Consider the following 16836-nt stretch of genomic DNA (forward strand, 5'->3'; position numbering starts at 1 on the left):
CATTTAGAATTATTCTATACAAGGGAACAGACAGGCAACAGAATGCTAAATTGAAAAAATAGCTAGTGGGGCAACCAGGTGGTACAGTGGATAAAGCATTGGCTCTGGATTCAGGAGGACCTGAGTTCAAATCTGGCTTCAGACACTTGACACTTAATACCTATGTGACCCTGGGCAAGTCACTTAACCCTCATTGCCCAGAAAAAACAAAACAAAACAAACAAACAAGAAACAAACCAGTAAGCCAGTTTGGCTAAAACAAGGAAGTATAAAAGAAATAATATGAAAGAAGTCTGAAACTAGAACAAGCATGGGAGGTGGGTATAAGCATGCTGGGAACCCCTCAAGGAAAGTGGGGGGTTACACCAGGACCCAAGGACTGGATCAGGCGTGCAAGATAAGAAGGCCAGCAGGCAACACCACAATGTACCAATGTATCAATGTACCAACACCACACTGGAGCAAATGCTGAGAACTAAGACAAAGACAACAGGCTACTATGTAGAAGCCACACTAAACAAATACAGAACTGGAGCCATTCAAGCAGCTGGGAATAGAACTGGTAAACACACACTTTCTTTGATATTCTCCCACTCTCACTTTTTCTCTAAAGAGAGAAATGAGTGTTTCCCAATCCTTTTTTTAAGAGTTTGTTTTGCTTTTTCTTTCACTGGTTTTTGTTTTGTTTTTCCCAAAACCAGTTATCTAAGAAAAAAAATTTATAGTCAACCATTCCATTACTGATCTTTGTGTTTAATTACTAAATGCAACTGAGGAAAAGGTCAAAAGTGATAAGACATACAGAAAAGAGAAGTAGGTTTTAAACTGTATGTGCACATATACATACACATCAATATGTTTATGCACATATTTATATATGTGTGTATTCACCAGAGAGAGATAAATTATAATTACGAGGACCTTCCTAGCTGGGGGGGGGGGGGGGTCTCAAGTTAAAAAAGAAATCTATGAGCAAGCTGGGGTTTTGTTGGGTTTTTTGAAGCACTGGTCTCAAGCACAAGTTTGAAAGGAAAACCATTTCCTCAGAGATCAGAGCCAAGAAGAGCACTAACTAAAAACTAACATCTGAAAGGAGGCTGGGAAAAAGAAGTGTCACCCACATATTGGGGGTGAGGAGGTGGGGCTGAGGATAGAGAGGAGGCGGCCAAGAAAGAATAATTAGTTCCCTATTCAGCAGAAAAGTACCTGCCCTCTCATCTATTAGATGAGTACAGATTGCATCCCCCAAATAGAATGTAAGGTCCTTGAGGGAAGTGACCATCCTGGCTCAGTGTCTTGGACAGACTAGGCACTTCATAAATGTTGAACTGAACTAAATGGATTCAGATATTTGTTCTTAGACTAGAAGCCTCACAGCAGCAAGGTAATCCTTTTACTCCTCCCTAATTACAAATCTCGCTCTCTAAATCTCTCTTCAATGCTTCCACAACTCCTCTCAGCTGAGGACCTTAACTCTTACCTAGGAAGTCCTTTTTCTGGGCTATTACCTTCACTTACATTTGTACTTACACATTGGGTTCCCAGAAGGGGGAATGCTACCCCAGGTTCTAATATTCTGTGGGTCTGTACTTCTTACACCAGAGAGTCCATGAGCCCCCACAGAGGGACCTCCTATCAATGGTAATGCCAACAGACACGAGTAACTCTTAGCAAAGACATTTCCTAATGAAAATAATTACTACAAATATTTCTATCATAAACCTGGGGCACATTTCCCCTCAAATGTACAGAGTACACATAGGAAGAGTGAGCACAAACCTAAAGTAAAACTTACTGAGGTACATGTATAAAATACATGTGCGGCAAAGACAACTTATAACTCCTAGTACTCTAGACATTAGAAGCCTTTTCTCTCCTTGTACAGTCCTTTCAAAGCTGCTTCTTGAGTTTGGCACCTCTCCTGGGTAAGTTGCTCAGCTGGGTCCTAAAGTCTATACCTGGCTCTCTGGTTATACCCCTGAAGCTAGTTCTTCCTTTGAGTGACTGTCTGTCTGTATCAATGTTTGTCTGGAATATGTCTTTCTGAGTCCTGCTGGTCAGAGAGCTCAAAATCAATGTGATCCTTCCCTCTCTCCACCAAACTTGCTGTCTTCTGGCACAGTCATGGGGTCTGTCCACAAGTGCTTTCATCCCTTGATGTATGGCTTATTTGTTTATTCAGTCAAAGAACTGTCCCCTTCTTGGCTTAATCAGAAAAGAATTTGCACTTCCTAATGGGACCAAGGTATAGAATCATATCTATAGTCAGTCTAATACCTTGTGATTATATTCTAAAACATCTGTGGATAAATCAACTGAGGTGGGGGAAAAGGGTAGATGACAGACTATTCTCGTGCAGCAGATGGAAAGATATTAATTAGATAAGGCATTCAGAGAGATTCAGAACTGAATTGGATTAGATGGTTGGATGGTCAGACATGGTTCAATGATGGGCTAAAGGATTGGGCTGAATCTAATGAGATGAAATTCCAAAAACATAAATGTAAAATCTTGCACTTCCATACTAAAAAATTTCCTTCATAAGTATAAGATAGGGGAGATATGGGTAGATAGGAGTTCTGAGGGAAAAAATGGAAGGTTTACTGGGCTGCAAAGCTCAATGAAAGTCAAAAGTATGATCTTGGGTAGCATTAAGAGGGGAAGTCTTCCAGAAATGGGAAATCATTCAAATCCTACTGTAGCCTACTTCAGACCTCTTCTAGAGTAAATATTGTGTTCAGTTTGGGCCTCCATAGTTTAAGAACAAAACAGTAGAGGTGTTAGACAAAGTGCCTGGAGTCAGGAAGACCTGAATTCAAATCTGGCCTCAGACACTTAACACTTACTAGCTGTGTGACCCTGGGCAAGTCACTTAACCCCAATTGCCTCACCAAAAAAATTAAAAATTAAAAAAAAAAATATATATATATATATATATAATATTGGTAGGCTTAGCATAGTACCCTGGCATACAGTAAGTGCTATATAAATCCTAGCTGTTACTATCTTTATTATTAAGTAAAGATATATTCCTAATAGGTCTATCTAAATTTTCACGCAAATCAGTTGCACTACATTCAGAATTCAAGTAAATGGCTTTCACCTTCTGTTTCAATACATTCAAGGACCTGTGTTTTTGTCTATGTGAATATGCCTCCATTTAAATCAATCCCTCTGCAACTTAGTAGCAGACCCTTCCAAAACTGCAGTGGCTACAAAATGCAGCACTATTTAACCAAGCTGGTGATGACCCATCTAACATCACTTTCATATGCAGAAGAATTTTCTATATCATTCAAAGTATCATTTTTTTAATCAAATAAGATAATGTATATCACTTACTTTGTAAATCTTAAAGTACTATATAAATGTTAGCTATTATCATTCATTATTCTTATTTCTGCTTTATGAAGCCAAATTATGATAACACATTGCTTCTTTTAAGTCATGGGGGTTCTCTCATTTAATTAAGGCATTATAAATGCAAAAAGGCATGGTTGCTAAATGTGTTTGCCACTATCATGGAAGAAATCCTACATGTGGAAGAGCAACTAACTCCTCTAAATACTGAAGCTTCATCTTCCTCTCATCCTTAATGATAACAATAGCCACACAAAAAGGTGGCTTGGCAACCCGCACATGAAAAGCCAAGTAAGTGAGTGAAGAATACATGTTGTCTGTAAACATACAATTATAGATGGGCCAGCCACCAAGTTAGTCCAGTACTTAGACAGGCAATGTATGCATACAAGCAATGAGTTGGACTCAGAATTGAATAGGAACAGAGTAATTTAGATTGCATTTGGGGAATACTTAAGTACTATCAATGATTCTAAGCACTCCTCTAAACATTTTTTTTTTTTGGTGAGGCATTTGGGGTTAAGTGACTTGTCCAGGGTCACACAGCTAGTAAGTGTCAAGTGTCTGAGGTCGGATTTGAACTCAGGTCCTCCTGAATCCAGGGCTGGTGCTCTATCCACTGCACCACCTAGCTGCCCCTCCTCTAAACATTTTTTAAAATCTTGTCAACACTCATTCCCAGTAACGGAATGCCATGATTTCAGAAGAATCAAAATTATGGATTATTCAAAAGGTAACGGGGAAGTAAATAGTGGATTTTTAAGTAGGCTGCAGCATATTTTGTGTGTGTGTGTGTGTGTGTGTGTGTGTGTGTGTGTGTGTGTGTGTATTATAGCTTTATTTTTTAAAATAAGTTTTATTGATACCTTTGGTCACAATCAGTTCTAGAAATTATCCATATTCCCCCTTCTAATTGGAAGCTTCTCTTTTAACAAAGAATATGTTCAGCAGAAACACCTACTATAATGACCATTCTAACAATATGCACAACATTCTCCCCTTATCATCTCTTGCCTCTCCCTGAAAGATAGGCTTCTATTTCATGATCATGTTCTCTTGGGAACATTTTGGTTTTTCAGTTACTTGTTTATGCTTCCTCTTAGTGACCTTTGTATTGACATTGTTTTAATTAGTGCATAATTATTTTGCTTCCTTTTATTCTCCTCTTACGTTACGCTGAGATCCTTGTATGTGTCAACTCTTGCTGCACAGTAATATTCCATTATGTCCATATATCACAGTTTTGCCTGTACCATTCATCATTTGATGAGCACATACTTTTGTTTCCAGTTCTTTGCTACTATAGAGTGCTATAATGAATACTTTAGAACTTTGTTTCTATAGTTGACTAGTATAGGTTCTTTTTTTTTTTTTAAAGTGAGGCAATTGGGGTTAAGTGGCTTGCCCAGGGTCACACAGCTAGTAAGTGTTAAGTGTCTGAGGCCGGATTTGAACTCAGGTACTCCTGACTCCAGGGCCGGTGCTCTATCCACTGCGCCACCTAGCTGCCCCTGTATAGGTTCTTTTAATATTATTTTTCTCCAATTACATATAAAAACAATTTTAACATTCATTTTTTTTAAAGTTTCAAGTTCCAAATTCTACCTCTTCCTCCCTTTCATACCACCTCCCTGAGACAGTAAGCAATCTGACATAGGTTATACATGTGCAATCATGTAAAACATTTCTATATTAGTCATTTTGGCTGCAGCATATTATTAATAACAATTTGCACCTAGGACGTAGTCTAAGACAGTGGTGTCAAACTCAAACAGAAATGGTCCATTCACATAATGACTTAGAAAACCACAAATCAACATTATTCATGCTGTGCTGCATTTCTGCTTAAATTTCTCAACGATATTTTATTCTAGCTTGGGCCTAAAAGACTTCATCAAGGATGATTGGAAAAGGGGCAGCCTCATAGTAAGATTCCAGAATAAGGAATAACAAGAAATGGACAGCCCCACTGCTACTTTGGTACCACAGAACTATCAAATACCTGGAGGGGAGGCTCTTAGTAAATTGTATAGTTTCTCTCTAGGAGATTTATGAGAAGATAGTGGCAAACATCATGTAGGATAAGAAGACATGTATGGCTTATAAATCACATTGGTAGGGTTAAACCTCCATAAATAAGGACCATTGATCTGTTGAAGAACTGAACAAGTTGTTTGATTTTTGAGTTTCAGATTGGTATGATTTAAGTGATTTGTGATCATTTTAATTTAATAATGATAAATTTGTGAAATTTAAGGATACAAAGTTCCAAAAATAAAAGTTTTTCTTGTCCATTTAAAAAATAAACACACACGCAAATTGGGGTCGTTGTGCATCTTTTACCTTTATCACCATCTGAGCATAACTACTTCCCAATATATAAAAACATTTCTTATAAGAGTTACATCTTGAGATATTTGGAATAGCTAAACTTAAATTTTTTTTTGTTTCTGTGTCCCACCCCCAACATTTACTTTTGCTTTTCTTAATTTTCCTATACATTTGCTAAATTTGTCTGCCTAATTTTTTGGTTTAAAAATTGTTGCAGTTCTTTCAAACTGCCTGAACACAACTCATACTTTATCCCCAACTTCATCCTTAAATGACAGTATACCTGCTAATGCTCCCTACTTTTGTTTGGTTCCCAGGAACTGACATAACTTGATCTTGAACTATTATCACTATTTGCAGAATCAGGGACTTACCTTGGAGGACAACCATTCATTTTTGCAAAGAGTAACCTCAAAACTTTTTCCTTCTGTTCCCATGTCAAGTCCCCAATATCCACATCCATTCCTTTTTTAATGTTTGTCCTGAATAATTACAAAGAAAAATATTAGTCCAAGGTTAAAACCAGCTAAAGGAATCTTCTAAAGAAAAATATAAAATCTTTGAAAATACTGAGGCAATAGAAAATAAAGATTTCATAACCATTATACTAACCATATTTTATTTATTATGGGTTGTACAGAAATCACCATATGTTTTAAACAGAATCATTGGGCTGGAACTTATCTCAAAAATTATCTAACCTAGTTAAGAGACTATTACTATTAAAGAAATTAAGAGGGCAGCTAGGTAGCACAGTGGATAGAGCACTGGCCCTGGATTCAGGAGGACCTGAGTTCAAATCTGGCCTCAGACACTTGACACTTACAAGCTGTGTGAACCTGGGCAAGTCACTTAACCCTCGCCAAAAAATAAAATAAAATAAAATAAAAATAAAGAACAAAAAAAGGGGGCAGCTAGGTGGTGCAGTAGATAAAGCACTGGCCCTGGATTCAGGAAGACCAGAGTTCAAGTCCGGCCTCAGACACTTGACACTAGCTGTTTGACCCTGGGCAAGTCACTTAACCCTCATTGCCCCACAAAAAAAAAAGAAAAGAAAAGAAAAAAGAAAGAAAAAAAGAAAGGTGGGAGAGAAAATCTCTCTAACCTTCCAAGCATAATTCCCTTTTTAGGGCATGGCTCTCACTGATTTACAGAATGATTCCTCACTGCTTTTCTGTTCATTTTTTCAGCTGTATCCAACTCTTTGAGACCCCATTTGGGGTTTTCTTGGCAGAGATATCATAGTGGTTTGCCATTTCCTTCTCCAGCTCATTTTCCAGATGAGGAAACTGAGGCAAAAAGGATTGAGTGACTTGCCCAAGGTCACCCAGCTAGTAAGTGCTTGAGGCCATATTTGAACTCAGGAAGAGAAGTCTTCCTGACTTCTGGTCTAACATTCCACTGTGATCCTGACTCCTGGTCCAGCATCCACTGAGCCACCTAACTGCCCTCACAGCTTAACTGCTATTTTTATATATAGGCCCAGGGTGTGTCTGAGTCTTTCAGCCAATCACAAATGGTTCCTCTGTCTTAATGCAAAGGTTAAAACTATGTAACTTGTTTCAAAATGTTTAAGGACTTGTTCAATATTAATAGGAAAATTTATTAACAACTAGTACTCCATTGATTAACTGATTCAATTGAGGTGTCTGAGCCATTAATTGGGGAAGAGGTAGAAACTCCCCATCCTTATGCTGGTCATACAAGATGATAGACATAACTGGTAGTTACAGTGGACATGAAGAGGAGGAAACAGATATTGCAGTGGTAGAAATGTCACTTATTAGGTGACTGATCATAGATATGTGTGGTAAAGAAGAGGAAAGAGTTCAAGCCTGAGGAAATGGATGAATAGTGGTATCATCAATGAATGTAAGGATGTTAGGGAGAGAGCTCTATGTTGTAGATAAAATGCCCACCTATATTGGTAGAGGAATTTTCCTCATGTAGGAGTGCCCTTTATTAATGTAACTGCAGGTCCAATTTCTATTCCTATCCCTATCCCTAAGAAAAGCAAGTTTTGGGAATAAAGTGTTAAGTTCACTACTGGACATATTAAATGTGAAGTTCAAATGAGATATCCCATTGGAAATATTTAACAGGGCATTGGAAATATAGTTAGGAACAGAGAGATATAGAATTGGGAGTCATTGGCATAGTGGAGATACGTGAAGTCATAGGAGATCACCAAGAGAGGGGCATAGAGATTAGGTTGATGTGAAGAACCTTGTGGGGAACCACTGTTTAAGGGATGGGAAGATAAGATTGAAGAACCATAAAAATGCAGTATTACAGAAACCAAGAGAGGAGAGAGTATCGTGAAGAGAGTATTGCACAGTGTTAAATGCAGCAAAATGCTTTAAAAAAAAAAAAAAGGTGATAAGGTGTTGGTCACTAGTTCCACCTTGGAGAAAAGCAATGTCAGTGCAATTGTTGAGGACAAAGGCTAGGATTGCAAGGGGCTAATCAAGTAAGTAGGTGGTAACAGAAGCAGTCAATAAAAACCACTCCTCTCAGAAGTTTATCATCTTGAGTTGGGGAAAAGAGAATAAAGCCAATAATTTGAGGGACTGTCAGAGTTGAGGAAAGGGTTTTTTGGTTTATTTGGTTTAGATTAAGAGAAACTGAAAGCATGGTTGTTGATATAGGGGAAGGAAGAAGGTAATAGAGGAGAAATTTAAGATAAGACAGGGATAGAATACCAGATGGAGCAAAGTCCCAGATGAAACAGCAGGAGGTAAGGGTTAGCCTGGAGATGATGAGTGAAAACATAATGTTCTGTTAAAATATCGGCAGGTAGGGGCAGCTAGGTGACACAGTGGATAAAGCACCGGCCCTGGATTCAGGAGTACCTGAGTTCAAATCTGACCTCAGACACTTGACACATACTAGCTGTGTGACCCTAGGCAAGTCACTTAACTCCCATTGCCCCACAAAAAAATATATATATATAGTGGCGGGTATAAATGTGCACTGGTGTAATCCCTGACAGCAGCATACAAAAGCATATAAGAGAAAAATCAAGGTAGAAGGAGGGTTCAGCTATTAGGAGTCAGATTTTAGAAAAGACGTTTTTAACTTTAAAATGTCAGTTTATACAGTGTGAGCAAAAGACTTAAAGCAGGTGGGGATTATACTTATTTTCTAATGAGCAGATATCCTATTATGACTTGTCTCCTTTGTCTCAGGGGAACAGATAAACCCAGAACAAATGGGCAAGCCTGAGACCCACACCCATATGCATCTCATCCACCCTCTTGACCTCTTCCACAGTTTCATTAAGGGTCTCAAACTTACACCTGAGTGGTCCTTGCCAACCCCATTAATCCTGGAATGCACTCCCTTCTCACATTTGTCTTCTACAGCCCCTAGACGCCTTGAAAGTTCAGTTCAAGTCTGTATTCTAGGGAAGGTCATTCCCATGCCCCAGTTGCTCATAGGGTCATAAATTTAGAGACAGAAGGTACCTTGGAGGGGGGACCATCTAGTTCCACCCTTCACTTTGGATAAAATCTGTGGGCTATAAGTTTGGAGGAAACATTTTCTCCCCAAATAAAAAAGTCTTAGAGGTGAAAGAAAAGGAATTGTAGGGTTGTGTAAGTAGACTCTGGGCAGCTAGGCGGCACAGTACTGGACCTGAAGTCAGGAAGACTCATCTTCCTAAGTTTAAATCTGGCCTCAGACACTTACTAGCTGTGAAATCCTGGGCAAGTCACTTCACTCTGTTTGCCTCAGCTTCCTCTTCTGTAAAATAAACTAGAGAAAGGAATGGCAAACCACTCCAGTATCTTTGCCAAGAAAACCCCAAATGGGGTCACCAGGACAGGACTAAACAACAACTCTATTTTATTCAGCAACAAGATAAACCCACTGATTCTATCAAGATCTTGAAGGAGTCCTCAAGTTCCACTTGGATATTCTGATGGAATCAACTAGAGAAAATACGCATCAGAATTAACCTGAACTTTGACAACAAGGTTAACTAGTTGGACGCTAACCCTAATCCTTTTGCCTCTTATTGCCATATAAAACCATATATCTATGTAAATATATATGTTCTTATATAGAGAGAAATCTTCATAGAGAGATACATGGGTGTCTATCTCCCCTAGTTCTACTGGAGTTGCTAGCCACTAGGCAACTACCCATCAAATGATGCTGATTAAACTTTAAGATCTGGGGGCAGCTAGGTTGGTGCAGTGGATGGAGCACCAGCCCTGGAGTCAGGAGTACCTGAGTTCAAATCTGGCCTCAGACACTTAACACTTACTTACTAGCTGTGTGACCCTGGGCAAGTCACTTAACCCCAATTGCCTCACTAAAAAAAAACAAAAAACCAACAACTTTAAAATCTTCTTTGCCTCTTAATTTATTGACCTTCAATTGAACAGCCCAAGGTGGAAGAAATTCCTCTTCAGGAGGATCTTAGGGCCTTTGGGTTGAAGGACTCCCCAGCACCCTAGGTATGAAGAAACTAAGGCTAGGAGAAGTTCACCAAGATTTGAACCCCACATCTTACAATTCCAAAGCCTGTGTTTATTATCTTGGAATTAACTTACCAAAACATACATGTACCTACATATATACAAAACAATTTTTAAAGGAAACCCAAATAACTAGAGAGGTATTTGGTGTTCGGTTGTCTCATAGTAATATAATATAAATGACAATAATATCTAATTTAATTTATAGATTTAAGATTTTAGGAATCATAATACCAATAGGATATTTCACAAAATGAGATTTAAAAACAAAATTAACATCAAAGAACAAAAGGTAAAAAATATCCATCAATAATGGGGGGAAAGGTAAGAAGGAAAAGAGACTTGTATTGCAAGAGCTAAAATTAAATTCTAAAATCCTAATTATCAAAACTATCTGATGCTGGATTAAAAAACAAACCAACTAGAAAAGTAGCTGAATAGAACAGATTACACAAACAAGATTTAGAACAAAATGTTTATGATAAACCCTAAAATATGAAAATCTCGTGAAAGAATTGTTCATTATATTATTTCATGACATAAGTTCCAAATGCATCAGTGATCTCAATAATAATAATAATAATAATAATAAGCATATTTACAGAGTAGCTCTTTAAGGTTACATGGCTCTTAACAGATATTCTCACACAGCTAGAAAGTGCTGAGAGCCGGATTTAAATTTTGGTCTTCCTGACTCCAGGTCTTGGGCTCTATCCACCTAGCTGTCTCACTATAGTTACAACATAAAACTTTTAAAATGAAAATGGAACATATTGTTCATAATTGTGAATTATGAGGCTAATTCTTAACTAGCTTTTACTTGAAGGAAATCATGAGACAAAACCAGATAAATTTGAATAGATTAAGTAAAATGCTTTTGCACATTTAAAAGCAATACTTCCAGAATAAGAAGCAAAGGTAGAGACTGGTCAAAAATCTTTACATTAAAAAATGTTTTTGATAAAATTCTGACAACCAGAATCCTTAGGGAATTGGTACAAATTTACAAAAGAGCCATTCTCCAAAAGATGAAAATGAACAGGCAGTTTTCAAAAGAAGAAACCAGGTGATCAAAATTTTTAAAGTGTTGAAAATCACTAATAAGCATAGAAATGCAAAGTAAAATATCTTTGAGGTGTCCTCTTACATGTGAATAAAAATAATAAACAGAAAAAAATTCACATTAAATACATACAATAATTTTGCTACTATATTGTTAAAATTAATATGACTTTTGCTTTTGGGTAAATAAAATAGGCATACAATTAATTACATGTACAATCATTTACAGTAACAATTATTTTCTATTTTCAGTAACTTTTTTTATTGTTCATATATCCGAATGCTTTTGGCAATGGAAATCAAAATGCTTTCACTTTAAAAAGAGATAAAGGGGCAACTCGGTGGAGCACTGACCCTGAAGTCAGGAGGACCTGAGTTCAAATGTGACCTCAGATAACCTGACACTTCCTAGCTGTATGACCATGGACAAGTCATTTGACCTCAACTGCCTCTAAAAAAGAAAGAAAAAATAAGATAATGGTCGATGTGCCCTGATAAAAAATTTAAAGCAACATAAAAAGCCAACAGCATAACATGAAAATCAAAATTAATTACCCAAGCCTGCCTTAATGTCTTGTAGCATGTGTTGCCTTATATCACCTACTTGGCACTTAACCTATGATCCTACCTTGTTATTTATTTTTGTTTATATTCTGCTGAAGAGCTAACTAAATCATAAGGTTCTTGAAGACATGGTTCATTTCATATCACTACTTTGATAAAAGGTAATAATAGCAGTACCACCACAAAGTGCTACATATTAAAAGGTGGTAAAGAATTATAGTTTGGGGTCTTGGAAAGTCTCCATCTTATCTTTAAGATACAGTGACAGTGGGGCAGCTAGGTGACCCAGTGGATAAAGCACCAGCCCTGGATTTGGGAGGACCTGAGTTCAAATCCAATCTCAGACACTTGACATTTACTAGCTATGTGACCCTGAACAAGTCACTTAACCCTCATTGCCCCGCCCCACCCCACCCCACAAAAAGGCTTCACATTAATACCAAACAAGTGGAAGCCAAAGAGATACAGGTGACAGAACACTGTTGTTCCTCACTTTAAGCAAATGTAAAATAAGGAGGGAACCTTTTTTTTGTTGTTTTTTGTTTGTTGTGGAGCAATGAGGGTTAAGTGACTTGCCCAGGGTCCCATAACTCAGGTCCTCCTGAATCCAGGGCCTGGTACTTTATCCACTGTGCTACCTAGCTGCCCCCCAAGCAGGCATAAAATATGAAAGGACATTTGGTTAAGAAGTTTGGCTCATACTAGGAACTAAGTAGAAAGCTAGGTTCATGGTTCCTGATAGCTTCTGAAGAGTTCTCTCACAATCAGTGTTGGGACATTTAGTGTCTTTTAAAGACTGTCCTCCAAGATAATTCATTCTAATAAATTAGCCTACAGATCACAAAAGGAAGGGAACATCAGGATTTAATTTTCAACCAAGAATAAAACTAATCCTTCTACATGATTTACAATAGGCTTCAGTATTCCCATACTTCCTACCCTGACATGTTTTTAATGTAGATGTAAAGAGGACTTTTAAGAATTCCAGTCTTTTGGGGCAGCTAGATGGCACAGTGGATAGAGCACTAGCCCTGGATTCAGGAGGACCTGAGTTCAAATGTGACCTCAGACACTTAACACTTACTAGCTGTGTGACCCTGGGCAAGTCACTTAACCCCAATTGCCTCACCAGAAAAAAAAAAGTGAATGGAAGAATTCCAGTCTTTTAACTACAGTACACAAATATATAACAGCAGATCGGATATTATATTAAAGAATTATTCATACCATTTCTCTGCCTCCCTAAGATCTTGGTTTACACTATTGGTGCTGTGGACTCTGCCATCAAATGTTCGGATTCTGGGATATTCCGTTTTTCCTGCATAAGCCTCTCTCATTTTCAAATTAAAAGCTGCTTGTGCCATCTTCTTGTAATCCTTCCTGCTAACACTGATTTGTTGCTTCACTTGGTACAGAGCATCAAGGAAGAACCTCTCCACTTCTGTTCGCTCATCCAGGATGTTCTTGGCCAACTTCTTCACTCGATTCATCTCTCTATCCTTCATCTGAAGGACTTGTTCCAGTTTGTTAATTTCCACCCGGCCTGCCTGATTCGCTATAAATGCTTGCTCCTGGATTCTTTTAATTTCAGCCTCAAACTCGGCAGTCATGTAACCCAGGGCTGTCTCCAGTTTTTCCACTTTCTTCTGAAGACACTGAATCTGGGCTCTATGCTGAGTAATTTGCATAATCTTTTCCCTAACCAACAGCTCGTTGGTTTCCTAAAGTAGAATGAAAAATAGTTCAGGTCTTTAATTCTTCTTGAATTAGTCCAAAACGCAAAAATACTTTCATTAGTTACCATCACTTCATGAGGTTGGGGCTTTGGAGTTAAAAATCTTTGTACTCTTGACTCCTGAACACAATAACAAACATCCCTGGGCAATCTCTACAAGCAACTGAAACCTTCCCTGCTTGTTTCCCTTCAATTCTAGATGTATTAAGTTCTTTACAACTCCAGAGCTGGCCTGACAGCACAGAAAAACACATTCATTTATATAAATACTTGTTAAGTACCTACTACGTACATGGCAAAAGCTGAAAAAGAAATTAGGAGGAGGCATTGTATTTCTTTACATTACATTTCAGAACATTAGTACCAGAAAATGCCATCTATCTTATTGTGCAAATGAGGAAAAAGGCCTAGAAAGGTAAAGCAACTTATCCAACATCAGAAAAGAGATTTTCCCTTCCCTTCCTAATCTAGAATTCCTCCCCCTTCGCTGTGCAACTTTGACCTAGATTGTAAATACTTTACAATACAACCATAACTTTCCTATAATTTTAATACTGTTGATCACCAGTTCTACTATAAATTTTCACTTTGCCACTAAGCTAGTTCATAACACACCTTAATCCCAATCAGAAAACTAAGATTTTATACAGAGTATAAAAATTAAATATAAACTTCATGAAGAAACTAATACCAATAAGAGGGTGTCATTTTTATGGGTATATTAAGGAGGCTCCAACACAAAAGATATTATTTTTTTGTTGTTGCTGTTTTTGTTATTATTATATTGCAATGGTTAAATCTTTAATGAATCTTGATAATATTTGAAGGCAAAGAAAAACAGAGACAAAGTTCAAATGTGAAGTCACATTCCTCTTGGGTTTATCCCTCTCTTTTCATTTCCACTATTGAAGTCCTGTCCCTCATTAATTATTTTCCTTGTATTCAATCTCCTCTCCCTCTAATCCATACTTCTAAGCCATGTCCAGTATTAGTTTTTCATCATGTTTATGAAAGTTCAAGAACCTATACCCACTTTACAAGTTTCTAAGACTTCTTTAAGCTCTATAATGATGCCCATGAGCTAGTCCCATATGCTGGGTGTTTGGGTGAGTCCTTGATGGTGGTCCACAACGAGGAAGGTAGAGTGCTCATGACCCATCAGTCATCACTAGAAGACATTTCTGTAGGCCCCTCCCTATGCTGGCAACTTCTAGTCACACAATTTTCCTCACTGGAAATGCCTGTGCTTAGGAGCAATTGTACAATAATAAACAGGGTGCAAAGATATTAAAAATAGGAGAGGGAAAATGTCATCTTAATTTACAAATCAATTTTAAATTTAAGAGATTCGAACATTGTGTGTTACAGTGGAAAGGCTGCTGGATTTGGTTTCAGATGGCCTTTCATATTTCTGCTCTGTCAATTATTAGCTGTGTGACCCTGGACACTACCCAAGGTTCCTAATCAGTAAAATGAAAGGGATTTTCAAACTAGAAAGGGATTTCAAAACTAGAAAGGATTGGACCGTTGGGCCTCCTTCCAGTTCTAAATCTATGATCCATGACAGTATACTCAAAATGTTGTGAAAGTAGACAAATATACTGACCTCCTAGGCTTGGGTTTTAGTTTTTACATGTTTAAGAGTCAATAGACAGGTATGATCTTATATTGTTATCTTCCCCACAACAACATAAACCCCCTCAATATTTCTAAAGCCGCTGCCAATAATGGTAGTTTTTAGTGTTCACTGGGACAAGGTGACAAAACCAGGAGTTGAAACTGACTAACAAAGTTGGGACTAGACCTGCTGGTATTAGATGTTATATGAATGCCTTTCAACCTTCCTAGTTTTACAATCCAGGCTTATCACCTGACTCACCACCTTCTTCTAGAGAATTGAAATTTGATATTTCTCACTCGATTTGAGCAATTCCTAGTATTGCTATGGCAAATTACAGTTTCCAAATTGTTTTCTGATTAGCATGAAGATGGACTTGAATAATCAAAGTAATGTTATGGAATCCTTGTGTAACATTATAAACCCATTATTCATAAAAAGTGAAGCTGAGATATAAATAGGAGCAAGAACCTTCTGTTGTAGGAGCAAGGTTTGATCCTCTTGCAACTTTTTTGAGTTTACTTGTAGTTCGTTGGCTTCCTTCACATGGAAAGCAAGAGCCTTCTGAAGATGAACATTCTCTTTAAATACAGCTCTCCCAGCATTGTTCAACTGACTGCAACACATCAATAGGTATGAGATCAAATCCATGTTCACTTTAACAACACCAGGTGGGGGCAACAACCTAAGAAAATTTCCAAAAAAGTCCTGCACTACCACCTCTTTGTGGAGTAGAATTAGCCTGGAGGACACAAAGACTATGCCAGGGGAGTGTAAACTCTGACTTTGTCTTTACTTGTATTTGTACACCCAGAATAATTTATCACAGTGCCTGCTCATAGTAAGCACTTAAAGGTTTGCTGATTGAAGCTCTCTCTACTGAGCTGGCACCTGTCCTCTGAATACCAACCTAAGAAGTTTGAAGAATCTCATCACTGGAAGATTAACTATAAGATGATAAGGCTTTGGGGGAGGTTGGGACAGAGGAACAGAGGAAGACTAGACAAAGCACTGAATCTGCAATCAGAGGGCTTTAGTTCTAACCCTGACTGCCACTTTCTAGTGGTGGGTAAGTCACCTTGAGCCTCAAATTCCTCATCTATGAAATAACTGGGTTGCACTAGATGCCCTCTAAGATCCATGGACTTAGATGGACTATCTCTAAATTTATGATCCTAAAATATGAAGGGTTTCACTCTCTATTGGTAGTAGGAATACTGATAAAATCACAAATCTTGTGATAGCTTGTAAGTATAAGCTTAAGAAAAGCCATAAGCACACAAAGGATCAGCCAAACTCGGCCATCGATTGCTTCACCTCTGACATTGCTGAGGACAAGGAGAAGAAAAGAATAAGGATATAAAAATTGTTTATTTTAAAATATCAAATAGTTGACCTCAAACTCCTAATTGGCCTAGTCCTTAAATGACTGTCATGGGCAAAAATGACAAATATCAGAGAAATTAACAGGTAGAAAAATGCTTGTAGAAAGTCAAGTATAAAGAATAAGAAAGGGACAGACCTAGAAAAAGATATAAAAGATAAGAAGAAACTGGAAAAGACAGAGAAAAATCAGTTGGACAAAAATAATCTCTTACACAACAGCTTCCTGGTGGGCTCTCTCTGCCAGCATGACTACCTTCTTCTCAGCCTCTTTCTCTAGTCGGCACTAATGGAAAGAA

At 37.8% G+C, this 16836-nt stretch overlaps 1 protein-coding gene across 1 annotated transcript in view; it reads right to left on the reverse strand.

Moving 5' to 3' along the window:
- The window catches only part of BBOF1 (basal body orientation factor 1), a 74575-nt gene that overhangs the window by 2532 nt on the left and 55207 nt on the right, over positions 1 to 16836 (reverse strand). The window contains exons 6-9 of the mRNA XM_043983992.1: positions 16753 to 16823; positions 15626 to 15770; positions 13029 to 13522; positions 6066 to 6173 (exon numbers count right to left, since the gene is read on the reverse strand). Coding sequence (XP_043839927.1) covers positions 6066 to 6173; positions 13029 to 13522; positions 15626 to 15770; positions 16753 to 16823 — 818 coding nt within the window. The remainder of the gene's footprint in view (positions 1 to 6065; positions 6174 to 13028; positions 13523 to 15625; positions 15771 to 16752; positions 16824 to 16836) is intronic.

The sequence above is a fragment of the Dromiciops gliroides genome, chromosome 2, assembly GCF_019393635.1.
Source record: "Dromiciops gliroides isolate mDroGli1 chromosome 2, mDroGli1.pri, whole genome shotgun sequence".
Taxonomy (NCBI): domain Eukaryota; kingdom Metazoa; phylum Chordata; class Mammalia; order Microbiotheria; family Microbiotheriidae; genus Dromiciops; species Dromiciops gliroides.